The 18,220-nt window shown below is 40.2% G+C and overlaps 1 protein-coding gene across 1 annotated transcript in view; it reads left to right on the forward strand.

The window, feature by feature from the left end:
• LOC109844998 (basic leucine zipper 6-like) overlaps window positions 16,637-18,220 on the forward strand; it is a 1,845-nt gene continuing 261 nt past the window's right edge. Inside the window, exons 1-3 of the mRNA XM_020414180.1 lie at window positions 16,637-17,299; window positions 17,515-17,605; window positions 17,700-17,826. Of these exons, the coding sequence (XP_020269769.1) occupies window positions 16,995-17,299; window positions 17,515-17,605; window positions 17,700-17,826 (523 nt within the window). The 5' untranslated portion in view covers window positions 16,637-16,994. The remainder of the gene's footprint in view (window positions 17,300-17,514; window positions 17,606-17,699; window positions 17,827-18,220) is intronic.

The raw sequence follows: 18,220 nt of genomic DNA on the forward strand, positions 1-18,220 counted from the left end.
GCTTCTTATGTAAAGAATCAAAAAGTGTCTTACAGTCTTGTTTTGAAAGGGTCCCCTTTTTTAAAGGAAGGCCAAGGTATCTAAAGGGCCGCCGGCCCGTCAAGCCGCACGGCCAACGCGGGGCAGGTCGGCGGGGGGCGAGGGCAAAAGAAGAGTTACGAATATCTAGCAAGAGACGGACCCTAATAGGCAAATCTTCTACTTTAATAGAGATTATAGTTGTTGAAGTTAATCCCTAAGCCAGAAACTTCTTTAAAGAGATACATGGTTAATTTAAGAGTAGAAACATTCTTCCTATCAGCTTTGCAAAAAAAAAAAAAAATCAGGGTGTCATCTACAAATTGGAGCGATCTAATGTCACCGAGTCTACATTTAAGATGAAGCTCTGATAAGTCCCTGAGTTCATGCTATTAAATAGCATTTTATTAAGATCACCAACAACTAGAATAAAGAGGATGGAGAATAGAGGATCACCCTGTTTAAGACCTCTATAACATTTGAAATTTTTTAAAGGTGAACTTGTAAAACATCTTGAATTTGAAAATATGGTGATAAAAAAATAATAAATGTGTTATATGGTGATAAATAATATTTATTGATATTTTAGTATGCTAGAAATTTATTTTAGATCAATTCAATGTATATATATGGATATAGGAGTAAAATCATGTACTATATACACGAGCCCGAAATCTAAAAAAACGATTAGTTAAGAGTATACATGTTTTACACACCAATGCAGTTCGAATCTAGAAACTCAAAAAACAAAAGTTGTAGGCTTCTTCAATAGCTTTCCGAAAAATTTTAAATAACCTCATTCCGAGGTCAGATGAGAAAGTTATAACCAAAATACCGAAGGTGGTTTTCCTAGTCAGACTAGGTTTCCTGGTTCGGGTCAAACATATTTATTTCGGATTTGCCTCTATAAATACCTATATTTTTCATAAAAATTCTTCTCTTTTATGATATCTTTGAACCCTAGCAGCCACCCTCTCCCCTCAAAAACCCTAGATAAATGAGTTTTGTGAGCTTTGTGAAATTAAAATACCGACACGAGAGCGACATCATCGATGTGTGACAAGGGAGAACGGGTTGTTTGCACTTTTGGATTACTTCATGTTCATTTAAGAGGCTTGCACACAAGATTAAGGCAATATCATCTACATCCAAACCTTATCCATAGTTTATAAACATGTTTTTATGAAGTAATATGTCAGATATGATGCTTAGAACTTAATCTAATGTGAAAAAGATTAGATTTTTGATATACAAGCTGTAAACAAATGCTAGATCTACATTGTTTTCTTGTTGGTTATGATAGAAACATAATCATGATCATTAATGTTGTTTTAATTTTGTTTTAATTATGTTAATCATGCTTAGGACATGTTTAAACCCTAGTTCGATGTTTAATTGAGTTTTCATACAAGTTAATTATGCTTAAACCCTAGGTTTGTGCTACCTAAGTGATATAAACATGTTCACACGAATTTCACCTTTGTTCATGTCCATAAATTATCACGTTTTGATAAATTATGTTGATAATATGTAAGTTAATTGAAGGATTTTATTAATTAGGTTGTTAAACCCTAATTTGTTTAACCTAAGAGTGTGAATTATGTTCAAGATAATTTTTGTAAAGTAATTAACAAAGTTTAAGTATTGTTAGATGCTTCATGATAAGAAAGTATCGTGTTTGAATAAGTTACATATCCCAAATCGATAAAACACAAAAAACCTAAGGAGACAGGTTCCTCTGTGGCCGGTCGACTGACGCCCTAGGGGCGGTCTACCGGTGAAGGCCTGTTTGTGTTGTGCACACCTGCAGTGCGGTCGACCGGAGCCCTAAGGGCGGTTGACTGGTCTGTTTTCTTTTTGTTTCCTGGAAGTTGCTTTTGCATCTTTGTTTGTGTTTGCTGGTTCGAGCCGCACTATGTGCACGTACAACCATGAGTACCCACGTACATTGTCTTAATACACACACAGATATCCTATAGATGATTAATATGGATATAATGGTAATTACACTTGAGATACGAGTTTTGAGTTCGTACACCGAGAGACGTGCATGAATGTTTGAATACACATTTTGTTTGAGTTTACATGCATAGTTGAGATGCATAACACATATTTGAGTTGATAGTTATTAGCATAACACATGATCATGCATAATTCATCAGTTGTGGATGTACGGTGTGGATGTTTCCCCACAATGAGACCGTTGTTGTATCACACTAGGAGTATTGGATGTTTCCCGTAATGAGACTGTGGCTGTACCAATACTCGAAGATGATTGAGGTTTTTTCAGATTGGGCTGATATGCATATACTCCGTTGTACGATCATCTGGATGCATCATCTGGAATGAGGAGATATACCTATTGCCGAATAAAGATTGAGTAAAGACGTTAAATCCATATGATATTGTGAGAACCTTACAAGAGTATCATTATTTGATATATATATTATTATATATATATATATATATATATATATATATATATATATTATATATAATATATATATTATATATATTAATATATATTATATATATACATACACAGTTGTAGTTTGGCCTTCCCTGTAGCTCGTCTAAAAATCCATAATAGATAGCTTTGATCCCCATCAAACACCGTGATGGAAGTTACAGATCTTTTTTTATGACGACTTTCCAGAAGGCTACAATATTGAAGACTTTCACGTGGATGATTGAAGGTTACAATCTATGACCTTCACAACAATTAATGAAAGCTCTAATCAACAGCCTCCACAATCAACATCGGGAGTTACAATCTGACGACTCTCATATATCAGAGAGCTAAAACAAAGATTACAAAATGACGATCTTTGCAACGCTTCGACAGAAAGAGACTACAAATCGACGGTCTCTTCAAATCAAACTGTGGAAGTCCTCCCCGCACACCAGCATCAAGACGCACCGCGTTCATAGCCACGAACACAGCTCAAACGCAGCTCAACGCAGCTCAAATCACCGCCAAACGCAGCTCTAATCGCTGCCAGACGTAGCTCAAATCGCCGCCAAACGCAGCTCAAATCGCCGCCAGACGCAGCTTCCAAATCGCTGCAAACGCAGCTCAGACGTAGATTCTAACGCTGCAAACGCAGCTTCTAATTGCTGCGTCCGAGCTTCCAGACGATGCGTTCACGCTTCCAGACACTGCGTTTGAATGCAGAATTCACGTCAGAACGCGGGCCTGCGTTTGACTCATTCAAACACGAGTTGAACGGTTCCAAAACCGTTTCCCACGATACGAGGGGATCACAACTCCACTCAGGAGTGATTTAAGGGGTGGTTACATCCCATTAGCCCCACTTAGGAGCGAATTAAGGAGGTGGTTACACCCCTTAATCCCCTATAAATAACTAAGAAATCAACTTAGTTCGGGGCTGGATCTTTTGGGTTCGGTCGGTTGGAACTTCTTGGCTCGTCAACAGGATCCTTAGAGCATTTTTGGAGCTTTGGAGATCGGCAACAAGATCTTCTTCATCCTTGGCTTATAACCGACTTTCGGTTAAATCAACTCTTTCATAGAGTTTAAACTCGTTCAGAGTTCTCCACAACGTCAAATCATGAGGAGAAGACTATGTTCCAGTGAAACAAGACGTTGTATCGTCAACGAGAAGCAAACTCGACGCGAGCACTCGAGGGAGGCATCTCATCGCTACCAAGAAGAACCCAGAATTAAACAAAGGGGAGAATCCAGATCATTCTCTTCTCTTTTGTAATCGGAATCCAAATTGTAATCGATTTTGAGAGAATACAAGTTAATTTTCTTTCATTGTCTTTTTACTGTAAATTTTCCACAAACACTCCCATGCTAGTTACCTAAGAGTAGAGTATGTTTGACAGATATGGTCTATTTTCTAGGAATGATTATATTGGATGATATTTCTTATGTTTGTGCCAACTACCCGAGGGTAGTCTGAGTTTTAACATAGCTCACCATGTGTGAGGTTGGAGTTGTTGTTTTACTTCTATGTATTGCTTCTCTTTACTTCTTAGTTGGGATCAATGATTAGTGATTCACAATTTGAGACACATGGTATATATATGAGGGTTTCTTTGTTTGGATTATTTCACTCGACGTACCAGTCTCGTGTTATGGGTTTCTAATTATTGATTTCCTTTAGATTGTTTATTTTTAGTTTGGTGTTAATATTTAGGTATCTACAATTTGAGACATATGGTATATACATGAGGGGTTTCTTATTTGGATTATTTCGCTCGACGTACTACGTCTTACTTTGTAGGTGTCTAAATATTAATTCCGGTAGATACAAGAAAAATGATCTAGGTAGACTATGCTTAATAGGTAGAGCCTCCATTTTATCTAGCAGCCCTTCCCCTAGGAGCTGATGGAGGTGATCTTGCTATAGCACTCTGACGCTCTGGTTATTGTTCTTTTTATTTTAAATTTCTTTTCAAGCAGCTCAAAGTTCCGAAGAGCCGCAGGATGACGGAGTTCTGGCATAGTCGTCGTCGCATGATTTTACCATTAGAGGCTCTACTGTAGTTTAATATTTCCATTCAGACAATAGAGTTTTGTTTTCATATTGTAAAGGAAGTGTGTCTTAATTTTGTTTCCAGATGACTTGTGATTGAGTTAGTTCGTATTTATTTCAGATGTATTACAGATTGTTCAGTTGAGACATGATTTCATATATGAAATGTCTTTCTATATCATGTCTATTGTATTTATTTCCTTTACTCTGCATGTTTTGTACATACACTTCTTTTTTATTCCACTAGAAGATATTACTATGATTAGTGAAACATGTTAATACACTGTATGGGTGCATGGCAGGTTTGACATCATTGGATTCACCTTGGACTGTAGACTTGTGTGAATCTAGGGCGTCACAGTACTATTGACAATGACTGAAGATTTATAGGAGGAGAGAACACACTCAATTTACATATACCAACGAGAGCCAAAACCTCTAGGTCTGAGCAAGGATAGGATAAAGTTTCAACTGACACAGTCAAAGGCTTTCATAAATTCAATCTTCAAAGGCTTTCATAAAGTCAATCTTAATGATATAGATCTCAATCCTTTTGGAAAAACAACAATGGAGCATTTCATAGACTAGGACAATAGAGTTTAGAATAGATTTTCCTACTTGAAAAGCAGATTGAGATTTGTCAACAAGAGAGGAGAGAGGGGAGGGGGGGGGGGGGGGCTAAAACCTTGCTGAAAATTTTAAAAAGGCCGTTGAGTAGGCTAATAGGTCTGAAGTATTTAACCTCACTAGGATTGTTTGACTTGGGGATGAGGGTTAGGAAAGAGAAATTGATTTTATGAAGAGGAGAAGCATATAAAAAAAGATGAGAGAAGAACTCAACAAGCACATCCTGAAATGTTTCCCAATAGTGTTGGTAGAAAAGCATGGAGAAGCCATCAGGACTAGGGGATTTATAATCTAAAGATTGAAGCCATCAAGACCAAATACTGTTGCCTTAATCTCATCCCTGGTGAAAGAGGAATCTAGAGATTGAAGCCTAGGAAGAGGAGAGGGGTATAGGTGATCCCAATCTAGCTAAAAAGGAAAGGGAGGTATTGTAGGCATCAAAAAATGCTTACAGACATCCAAATACTACTCAAGACAAAGAGAAGACGATAAACACCATTTTCTTAGTCAGAGAGGATCATTCAAAGGAAGCGAAACAATATGGACGAACAATATACACACCAACAGACAACACATGGCGGCGCGGCTAAGGCGCGGCAACACATGGCGGCACGACTTAGGCGCGGCAGCTCATGGTGGCGCGCCTTAGGTGCGACAGCTCATGGACTTAGGCGCGGCAGCTCATGGTGGCGCGCCTTAGGTGCGACAGCTCATGGTGGCGTGCAAACTACAGTGGGTGCCGTGGCGGTTACAAAACAGTTATACAATGATTTTTTAAAAAAAGTCCACGTGGCGGCGTATCATAAATAGAACGTGTGCTGATGTGGACAAGCAGTTAAACCATGAAAAAAGTGGTTAAAAGTCGTGGGAGAATAGTTTCAAGCACGATGGGACGTGGTTGTAACCGCTCCTTTGGTCGCGACAGTCTACACTGGCGCGCCAATAGCCACGGCAGTATTGACTGGCGCGGCCAAAGAGAGGTCATGTGGTCAGTTATTTCATCCCCGTTTCGACTGTTGTGTACTCCTACCCCTATAAATACCTCGCTAGACACGAAATAAATGACAGAGAGCAGATTGGGGCATAGAAGACTTGAGCTTTTGGTGATTTTGAGGAAGAGAGAGAGAATTTTCACCTTCATAAACATCACTTGGTGGTTCCTAGAGATCTAAGCTCAGACTTGATCTTTGGAAGAGTGAACATCTTACATCGATAAGATATTCGCTTCAAATCCCTACTTCGATAAACGAAGGAAGAATCTTTAAACACCCTCACAATCTGTGAATCGGTGGTCCACGAGCCAAAGCACTCCCGGCACAGGCAAAGCCCCACAAAACAGAATTCGATAAACGATTTCTGTGTTATTTTCTCGAGAGTTATAATTTGCTTATTTTTTCATTGTAATTTTCTGTAAACGATTGAAGTTTTAATGGAATCGACAATGGAAACAACTTTCGCTGAAAACAGGTATTACTTTGAAAAAGTTAGAAAAGAAGATAAAAAAGCTCTCTGCTTCTTAATTTCTATATAGATCAGGGTACCACTTCAAATTAGATGCGGAATAAAGTTTTTCCTTCTATGATGAGAGCTAATTTTATGAAAAAGGAAGAATTAGAGTCACTTTCCTTTAACCATAGCACTCTGGATTTTTGCACTAAAAGATTTCCTCCGATAAAGCTAAGGCAGAGAAAGAATCACGAAAAGAAGTTCTAAGAGCAAGTTCATGATCCAAGAGAGGACGAGATTCTTCAAGAATAGAGAGATAATTGATTTTCTCCAAGATGCTCCTCTTATTTTGCTGCAAAGATCCAAAAAAAATTTCCCATCATTTGATTCTTCTTTTAAGAAGTTTAAGTTTGAGTAAAACTTATCATTTTGGGAACCATAACAAATGAAAGAAGACCAACAATGTTCAATATAGGGTTTAAAGGAAGGGTAAGAAACCATGACTTATCCAATCTGAAAAGAGGCTTAGGCATGAGACAAGAGGTGTCAAGAATGATAAATGAGTGATCTGAACAAGATGAAGGGTAAGAATATTGAACAAGAGAAGGGAAATGAGATTCAAAAGCAGATATAATCAAAAATCTGTTGAGCCTAGCCATGATAGGATAAGACATCATATTGGACCAAGAAAATTTCCTACCATTAAGGGGAAAGTCAATCAAAAAGAGAGAATCGATAAAGTTTTTGAAGAGAGTCATATCCCTAACAAAACCTGATCTGTCACTTTTTTCATTGACAAATAAAGAAACATTAAACTCCCCAAATTGGTCTAAGGCAAAGGAAATATTAGACTAACTCTTGTAAGTTCCTACCAACACACCTCTTTATCTTCTTTATCAAAAAGAGCATAAACAGAAGTCACAAGGAATTTCCGGTTGAGACGTTTACGAAGGAGAACATCCGAGATAGAGAAGATACCAATATAAGAATTGAGACAATCAAATAAAGAATTGTTTCACCCTTATAACACACCTCCTCTAGATTCAGTTGCATCTAACCTAAGCCAGGAGATAATTCTATTACCACCAATATTTTTTTTAAGATAAAAGTCTAATAACGTTAAGTTTGGACTCTTAAAGACCTATGACATCAACAATAGAGAACATGATGCTATATTTAACCATTCTTCTTTTGGACAAGTAATTAAGATCTCTAACATTAATTATCAAGTTTCATGGGATAAATAAAGAGCAATACATCTCATAAGAGGACATAAGTTTAGGAAAACCCACCTACTCTTTCTTTTTGGCCTTCTCCAACTTCTCCATCAAGCACGCGACCTTCCTGACTGGCCGACTGAGGGTAATCTTATCATTTTGTACACCCCTATCAACCCATCTAACTCCGATGAAGCGTTGCCCGCCCACTTCACTTGGTGTTCACGAAGTTCTGGTCTTTTGATGCCTCTTTCTAAGACTGGTCTCCTGATGACCTGAGTCATCGCATATCCTTCCATCATGTTACCATCGGCAGGAGAAACATAGCAAAATTTGATCACCTTGGAGGTATCGGATAAGTCCCTGACTTTGATAAAGACATTGCAATCACTGTAGTTAGAATGAAAAGCCACATCATTGGAGCACATGATGCACTCGCCGAGCTCGTTCAAGAGCACTTGAAGGAAATCCTAGTCCCACAAATGGTACGATAGCCTATATAGAGAGATACAGGTCAAGAAAGGTTGATGAAGTACTTTAAGGTTGAGATCCTCTCGCCACCGAAGGAATCTGTCCTTGAAGGAATCCATGTTAAAAATCTTCAAATTCACGGCTTGCTCTAGAAGATCGAATTGGATGGTAAAACTAGTGCCAGCAGTCTTAGCAATCTTATGAGGCCACTCCTTCAAGTTGAAACGGTAAGAAAGCATCTCCCCAAGCTCTGAGAGGGAAGGAGTGCCGACCGAGAGATAGAAGATAGCATAAGAATTGAGATCTTCTATGGCACTAAGAGTTTTTGGAGGACGAGCAAGCACAAGAGAGGTAGCGATAGATCTAGAAGCAGAAGGGTAATTTTGAGAGATATGACCTATCCCATGACACTTGAATCAGACAAAACCCCCTTCAGGACAATCCTTAGCCATATGATCAAATTTATGACAAAAAGAGCACTTCTTTGGTGGAGGAAAAGGTAGAGGAAACCACAGCCTGGAAGCTTGGTGAAATCTCTTCTTGTTAATTACCTTAGTCCAGCCAGTCTCTTGATCTGAATCAGAGATAGGAGTGGGGAGAAGAAGAATACCCTTTTGAGAAGATGATGGGTTGAGAGGATGGCGGTGACTGCGAGCGTTATTCGAGAAGAGTGATGAAAAGGGTTTTGGGAAAGAGAAGAGCCGAATTGGCTACTGTTATAACCTCTAAAAATACTAAATATTAATCTCCATAGAAAAGTCAACACATATCTTACACTCTGGCTAACCAAACTAATTCAAAACCAGGATGACACCTGACTCGACGCGGCCGACTTGATTAGTCGACATCTCATATAACTGAGTCAAAAAGCGGTACTACTCGACCAACCTCCAAATTGACCACCAGTGATACGACTTGACCCACTATTCAGCCGACATCTCGTGTAACCGAGTCAAAAGATGGTACTTCTTGGCCCTGGATCTGAGGAGTCGAAAGACGACAGTTATCTCAAACTCCTCGCCAGCCGATTACTCTCATATTAACTGCCCCAACAACATCATTATTACCCTATGCCTCATAGTCTTTATGACTCATCAGACCTAGTGAGCACCAAGCGCATGCTGTAATTCCATGATAAATGACCAAGTGACTCACATCATTCAGCAACTGACACATAGCACATGCCTGCCGACTCAGCTGCTAAGCTGGACTCGGCCCAGGTTACCTTCTTCCCCCTCAAACCCACTATAAAAGGAGCGACATTGCATGAAATAACTCTCTCTAGCCTTTTTTATGTAATGGAGAACTAACTCTATTTTTTCCACTCAAAATCAATTACTGATTTGATCGTCGGAGGAACATTCAGAGAACCCAACTCTGTCCTCTTACGAGTTCCTTCATGTGCAGAGAAGAACAACAAGCCCCAGAACCACTCATCGGAAGGAGTTAGAGGACCCTAATCATTCCGCAAATTACCACACAAACCCCCTGTTTGATAACTGATATCAACAGCTGCGCACGTTGGCCAACGTGCAGAGGATAGGAGAAAGTGGGATGAAAACCGTTGATGTGACATGAAGGGGCGGTTGTTAATCTCCATTGCTTACCTTCTAATCTCTCTGAAAGTCGCCTTCCAATTCGCCCACAAACTCTCTTGTCGCGCTCCATTTCTTGTGTTAATAATCAAGTTGAGAGGTGATAAATGCACCTAAATGAACAGATGAGGGGGTTATCGGTAGTTTACACTAAAAATACATGTCTCTCTTATCTGAATATAATAACAACAATTTCATGTTATTCATTTTACGTTAGTCTTAATATATTTAAACACAAAGATGTGGGCATCCTCGTGTATTGTCCCCTCCCTGTACAGTATTCACATGTTCTCCCTTTCAAAATGAATTGTCCTTAATATTCTTACCTTTGTACTGTTTATAGTTAGAATATAATGATTTTGATTCGGTGGTAATCCACATGCTGAAGTCTTTAATCATTGGCAACCAGATTTTTTTTATATATCAGTGATGGTCCTTGGAGTTCTGGCATTGGTTTACTTTTGGTTTTCACATTCTGTAAGACTTATTTTAACTTGGAACCAAGTAGCATGCAAATCTTATCAAGATCCAGGTGTATACTTGCAGCAAAATGTAGATTGCCAAATGTAACTGCAGAGCCAAACAGCAATAAAAGATTAGGATAGTTGAAGTAAGTTGTTAGTATGTAATTAATGTAATTAATAACATCAAAGTTAACTAAATCAAGTGGTAGTTAAAAGCATTGATCAAGTAGCACATGAAGTTTGATTGTGATAAAAAAGAAGTGAGAATGGCTCACCTTGTAGGGGACCAACTATTCTTTTTTTTTTATGGTAACATGCTTCTATCATTTTAATGACATTCTATTATTGTCTTAACATAGAGGTCTTGAAGTAACTCATGATAATATGTTAATATTCCCCCAAAACATACCGATCAATTTTAAAAAAAAATCCTCACAATTTTTCTATTTGCATCTCAAACCTCAACTTCTATGAAAATACAGGACACGAAACGATCTGCATTATTCTCAAAACGCGAAGCTCAAAGAGAAAGAATATAGCATATGTGCTTGACATAAATTTCATAAGCACAGAATGCCCATATAATAGAATAATGAGGAAGGTGTTTTATGCACAAAAGGAAGAATAAGAGAAGAGGTGGGCACACGGCCATGCTTTAGAACCTCAAATTATTATGATTTAAATCATATGAATAACAACAATAATGCCCTCTTTTCTCTACGATCACAGCTCATCAACATAGACTTCATTCCCTTCCTGTACCGAAAATTTAGATTTGAAGCAGTAATATATATATATAATATATACATATATTATATATATAATATATATATAACTATATATATATATACTATATATATAATCCATGGTTGAAAAAGTGTATTTGTAGTGGGTTTTCAGTCACCACATACTTGCTTGGGCGAGAACAACCGTCACACTCCTCTACTTGTATAAATATATGTGCACACTCAAATATTCAAAAAAAGGGAAATTTACGCCAAGATTCTCTCCTCTCTCTCTACTTTAACATGGTATCCAGAGTAGGGCCTACTTCCCTTTCAATAAATTTAACGCTTTTGCGTTTTTTGCAATCTTGCCTAATTGGCTGTTGGGCAGCCGTTTTAATGTTTTATTTTTTTTATTTTTATTTTTAATTCATTTGGCGTTCAATTACACTGGCCAGACTATTTCGCCTCTGTCGTTTGCGCCTTTAACCAGCGTTTCGCGTTCTCGTTAACCTCGGGTTCTATTTTAACCTTTTTCGGTTTCATTCTTAACCCTTCGGGTTCTATTTTAAAACTTCGGTTTCATTCTAACCTTGCGGTCTATTTAAAACATCGGGTTTCAACTTCTAACCTTCGGGGTTTATCTTTAAACCTTCGGGTTTCATTTAACCTATCGGTTTATTTTAACTGGGCATTGTCGTTTCAAGACGCGATGCTCTCGGTCTCCAAATAAGGCACTCGTCGTTTCAAGCCGTCTCTCCCTCAAACGAACGACATTAGTACGACAGCATCTCGACATCTTTAACCAGTCTCAAGGATTGCTGTTATGAGGTCTTCAGAGAAGATTCCAAACCACCTTTGCCCTCAATGATCAAAGTGACTTGGGCAGGGTGGTCCACCATTGTCAGCCAATGCCTTGCGTGGCGCTGGTCTGCTTGATCATTCCAGTACGGGACCAGTTCACCGCCATACTCAGCACTTGTTGGGCTTCATCCAGGTACTATTCGCCTTGCAGTGGTGATGTCGACTCTTCAGACTGCCGTGCTCTCTATGTAAGGAGAGTTCAGAGTGGCAATTGGCAGGAAATTCGTGTTATCGAGATTATCTGATCCGCGTGCTGCTCTGGTTCTCACACGCTGTCGAGATTGGACTTCAGCTGTACCTCTGCTCAGGAAGCCAATGCTGGACGTCGTCCAACTGAGACTTTCAACTGAGTCGCTCGGTGTGCACTGGGAGGGCAAATCGTTTAGGCACACGCGCATTTCTCTACAACGCAGAAAGGTAGCTTCATCTCTGGCAGTCCCCATTTTGCCACAACATGCAAGCTTTTTGGACAGAGTTAACAGCTGCATGCTTCCAGGACGTAATTTCAACATATGAAAGACCTGGCTAGCCTGGTACGAACGGCATGAAGGTGGCTCAATTGGTTTTAGTCCCGTTCCTGAATACTTCAACTATGGCTGATCAACTACTACGCAGCCTCAATTCTCCGACTTGGCCTCCAGTTATGGAGCCTCACGCTCTATGGAGCCCGGCAGCAGACAGGCACGACTCAAATTTGTCACGAGCACTCCTACCGTCTTCACTCGCGAGCTGTTTTGTCTGTACGCTGTCAACTGCTCGCTTCGTTATGAATTATCTTCTCCAAGGCTCCCTCTCCACGGTCCGATCTACAGCTCTCTGGGCAAATATTGTAAGAGGAAGGACACCGCACTTGAGACATGCTTCAAGCTTCATCCTGAGTTACGTTCCAATCAGGTACTGGACCGTAGGTCCGGCGAGCGCCCCTCAGTCTCAAAACCTTCTCGTACACAGGATTGTTGGCCATGCTATACCTCTAACTATTCAGATCTACTATTCAACTATTTGAAAAGCTCTTCAGCGTCCAACTTGAATGGCTTTTCAACATATCACTCTACATCCGCCGCACAACTCCTCTGGTATATGCATTTTGCTGTTCTCACTAGATCCTTCGTCCTCTGGTATGAATGATCTCTGGATTTTTGACTCTGGTTGTTCCTTTATATGACTTGTAATGCCCACTTTTATCCTCTGTCTTTACTTCACCTCTCTTCCTCCTACTCTAACACAGCTGCTGGACACCATTGTCCCATTATTCAGTATGGCTTATTAACGCCACAAAATGATCCATCGGTCGTCTAACACCCTTGGTCCGCTCTAATGTGGCTCCACAATTGTGCTTGAATTTAATTTTCTATTCAGCTCTTTATGCATGGCGGGCCTGTTTGCTCTCATTTCTCTCTGATACTTGCTGATTCGTGGCTAGGATCCACAGACGGGCAAGGACGGTTGGCGGGTCGTAGGAGGCACAACACTCGTATTTTCTGGAATACTCTTCACCTTCCAGAGTCCACTATGATCCACGTTCTTCTTGTTGTTCTCTTTGTTCGTCAAAACCGTCTCTAACGCGCTCGCTTCCTGCCAAATTTATGGCATAGACGACTTGGTCATGTGTGTAATAAAAGGCTGGAGAGTCTTATTCAGCTCTGGAGTCTTGGCGCTGTATCATCTAGTTCTAGTATTGAGTCATGTGATGGTTGCAAATTGCAAAATTCACTGCTTTAACCATTTCAAATGATCATCTTGTATTCCACTTCCTATTTGATTTAGTACATTCTGATATTTGGCGGGCCAGCTCTTTGGGCCTTCTTAGCTGCTACATTATCATTATGTTTTAGTTTTATCGAGCGAATCTCTCTCGTTTTACATGGTTTTACCTACTTAAGAATCGCTCTGACGTACTAACTGCTTATCAGCCTTCACTGCTATCGATTTTCACTCACTGGGCAATTCTGTATTAAAGTTTCGTTCTGATTGTGCAAAGAGTACCTATCCTCTGGCCATGCGCTCTATCATCGTCCTCTCATGGGACTATCTTTCACCAGTCATGTCCCCTACACTCATAGAGCAAAATGGTGTGGCGAACCGCAACATCGTCATATCCTCGATACTGCCCGATCAGATGCTCATTTCTACTCTGTTCCTCGTGCGTTTTGGCTGAGGCTATTCTCACCGCGACTCATGCATTAATATCACTCCACTCTAGCTCTGCTTTCCGGTGCTCACTCCCTTGATAGTCGTAAGTTTATACGTCTATCCACTGTCCGTCGCCCGTTATGATTAGTTTCGATCGCGTTTTGGTTGTGATGTTTTTGTTTTTTCTGCCATCGTCACGAACGCGATAAATGTCTCCCCAGAGCAGTTCTTCGTGTTTATTTAGGAATTAGTTCAGAACATCCGGGAGGTTTATCGTTGTATGATCCAGCAAGCTCGTCGAGTTATATATCTCGTCCATGTCAGTTCTGAAGAGGATTCTCGAATATTATTCTACTTCGATGACCTTTTAATTTCCTCCAACTCTACGATCATGCTTCCTCCACGTTGCATCACGCCACTTCTTCACCTCAATTTCCTTTGGCGAAGATCTCCTGACATCTCTCGCTCTCCTTCCTGTTGACCTCTTCCTCCACCTGAGTCTTCTTCTCATTACACCCGATCTAATCCAATATCCTGTGCACAGTCTCACTCCAGAAAAAATACTGTTGATCTTCATGCCTGCGCCAGCCTCTCCCCCCCCGCCTGAGGTTCCTCTTGCTCTTGTCGTCGAGGCAAAACGCCCACATGTCATGCTGCCCGGTATGCTTCTGTACTCGTCTTAATTCACACTAATCTTCATAACTTTCTTGCTGCCATCCATACTATTGTTCGAGCCAAAGTCCTTCCAGAGGCAGTTCCAAATTCCAGAGAGTGGCGACAAGCTATGGCGATGTGAATTTCAAGCATTTCAGCAAACTCATGCACCTGGGATACTTGTTCCTGTCCTCCACTGGGATCGTCTCTATGTTGGCAGTAAATGGGTTTGATAAGGTCAAGTTTCGTCACTGATGGCACATTGACGTCGAAAAGCTCGTTTAGGTGGCTAGAGGTTTTACTCAGCAACAAGTATTGATTTATGAGGAGACTTTTGCTCCGTGTTGTCCGAGATCCCACTGTGCGACTCTCACTTGCGGTCCGCTGGCTCGCTCATTCGTTGCCCTGTAATCCCAGACTGGATGTCAAAAATGCTTTTCTTCATGGCTCTTTTATTGCAGAGACCGTAATATATGTCAACCGCCCGTCCAGGGTCAAATATCTCTCCGGACATGTATGTCTCCTTCGTTCGTGCTGTTTATGGTCTCAAAACAGGCACCCCGCGCTTGGTTTGAGTGTTTTTCGCGATGTTGTGCTCAAGCGGCCTTTATAGAAAGTCACTTCAAGATGCTTCTCTGTTTGTTCGCACTACATCGCGTGGGAGGGTTTTACTTACTCACTCCTATGTAGATGTATGATATTACAGGTGATGATATGATACGGTATGCATTACGCAAATCTGCAGTTGCAACACAACAGTTCCACATGAAGATCTTGGGATCTCTTCGTATTGTCCTTGGTCTAGAAATTTCTCGAAGGCCCGCGGGTGTAGTTACTGTCTCAACAGGAAGTATCTCTCCAGATATCTCTATAATAAAGCTTGAGTTAACTGATATACAACTGTCGATACTCCACTCCAGCAGAATGTCAAACTTGCTCTACTGACGGTCATCCTCTATCTGATCCTACCCGATATCGACATCTTGTTGGTCAGTTGGTCTATTTGTGCATCTCTGCGACCAGCATATCTCTGCATGGCTGTTTGGATTGTCAGTCAATTGTTAGTGCCCCACGTTCTGTAACACTATGCTGTCTTGATTACCGGATTCTTCGTTACTCGGGTACAGCATCGCTCACTTTTGTTTCGCGTGCTACATCAAGTTAGAGCTTTGTGCATCATTCTGATTCTGATCGGGTTGGTGATCCAACCTACGCAGAAGTCTACCACAAGGTTATTGTATATTTGTGTGATTCCCTTATTTCCTGGCGAAGTAAGAAACCAAGATGTTAATTGCTCTTTCGCAGTACTGAGCAGAAGTATCGTCGCAATGTCCACAACAGTAAAGAGATATTCATCTTCCGGTCGCCTCTGCATGAGTTTCGGTATTTCTGTTACGACTCCTACTCCTCTCTAGAGATCGTGATAAAAGAGGTGGCCATCCAGATTGCTAATAATCGCACCGTATTCATGAAAGGACCAAACGATATTGAGATCGACGCTCATTTTGCCGTCCAGTTATCAGGCAAGACAAATTCTACTTCCTGCCATGTTTCATACCGCTGACAGGAGCGTTGCAGGATTTCTTCAGCCAAAGGCCTCTACCTGTATCAGTCCGGTTCGCAGGGTTCTTGTACGCAAACTCCTTTGTTTGATCAACATGAGTTTGAAGGGCGCTGTTGATAATTAGTGTATTGTACGTGGTTTTACGTCCCACATTGCTTGGGAGAGACAAAGCTCACACTCCTCTACTTGATCTAAATATTTAGATGTGGCACACCTCATATCAAAAAAAGGAAATTTACGCCAAGATTTCTTCTCGTCTTTACTTTAACAATATATATATATATATATAAAAGAGTGTGTGTGTGTGTATTGCTTCTCTCAATTAGTTTAGTCTCCTTTCTTCTTGCCTGAAATCTAAAACTAAAAACTCTAGGGGCTTTTCGTCATGAGTCCTCCAGACCTTTCATATTTTAAAGTTAAGTCCCCAAAATCTTTTAACATTTGTTTTCTTTTAACTACCTTTCTTAGTTGAAGCCATCATCATATCCAGAGCTGAGCACTGCAGCAACACATTCAGCCCACAATCCACATTGTCACGTGCCAACTGATCCTGTCTTCAATTAGTTTTACTTCTCCTGCTTCAATTCTTCCCCTTAACTGCCTGAATAGAAAAACAGCTGTTTCTAGCTGTAAGATACACGCAGAAGCTATATCTCACTGCTAGGGGCATTTTGTTCAATTCTATTGCAGCTCAACTCTAGTGAACATATTATGGCCCAGTTACCACCCAAGGCCCCCAACTGGCCCAACTTCGGCCAATCCCCCCCCTCGGCCGACGAACCTGATCGTGGGTCCCACCGCAGGTCGGTGAGCGACTCCTTCGCCTTCTTCGAGACTCCCGTTGGCCCCAACGACAGCGAGGAATTCGACGATGACCAGTTTATGTGCATGTTTTCCGACGATGCTCCGATGTCACCGTCGGATCGAAGGAATGTCAATGAGGAGAGAATGGAGGTAGAACATCAAAGTCAGAATGAGTCTGAGGCCAGCTTTTTAGACCCCAAGAGGGTCAAGAGGTGATTAGATTACTCCAAACTTATACTAATACTGTCGCAGATACATCTCTAGTATAACCACAATTAGGAATGCAAGTGTTAATGAAACAATTTAGAGGAATAAAAGGTTATGTACAGAGGATGTATCGACAATTAATCCTTTTAGATTTTTATCGAATATTTCAGTTTAATTTTGATTTATTTTTATTTTAATTTCTGGTTTGGGTTTGTATTAGGATCTTGGCTAACAGGCAATCAGCACAGAGATCCAGAGTGAGGAAACTGCAGTACGTTTCCGAACTCGAACGTAGTGTGACAACGTTGCAGGTGATTACTATTCTTTTCACTGAAAGGATTTTTCATAATATTAGTGATGTTTTTTTTTTGTAATTTTTTATTTTTTTTGGTCGTAAAATTGTAGAATGAGGTCTCTGCATTGTCTCCAAGAGTAGCATTCTTGGATCACCAGCGCTCAGTTCTTACTGTAGGAAATAGCCATCTCAAGCAGAGAATTGCTGCGCTTGCACAAGATAAGATCTTCAAAGATGGTAAGGTCTTGATATATTAATAATTTTTTTTTGAGATAATTATGTTAACACAAACTTCATATGCTTAAATTTTATCTTAATTAATTATGGGCTATTAGTTAATCAATTACTATATGAAATTGCAGAATCTGATATCTTAATATTTATCGTTGGTATTGGGGAAAGTTGTTTTCTTTCTTTGCCGCTAATTGCCGATAAACCCCTCGTAATGCAGAAAATTAATTATTCATCATCTGTAACTTTTTTTATCAGCACCAAAACCCCGACTATCTAACTAGATTTATCTCTTTGTTATCAATATCAAAATCATAGGGAATGTGTGATCAATGCATCTAAGCGAATAGACGGTCTCTCTATAACACAGCGAAATTGACAGTAACGTGATTTAAATTGT

Source organism: Asparagus officinalis, chromosome 6 (assembly GCF_001876935.1).
Source record: "Asparagus officinalis chromosome 6, Aspof.V1, whole genome shotgun sequence".
NCBI classification, from domain to species: domain Eukaryota; kingdom Viridiplantae; phylum Streptophyta; class Magnoliopsida; order Asparagales; family Asparagaceae; genus Asparagus; species Asparagus officinalis.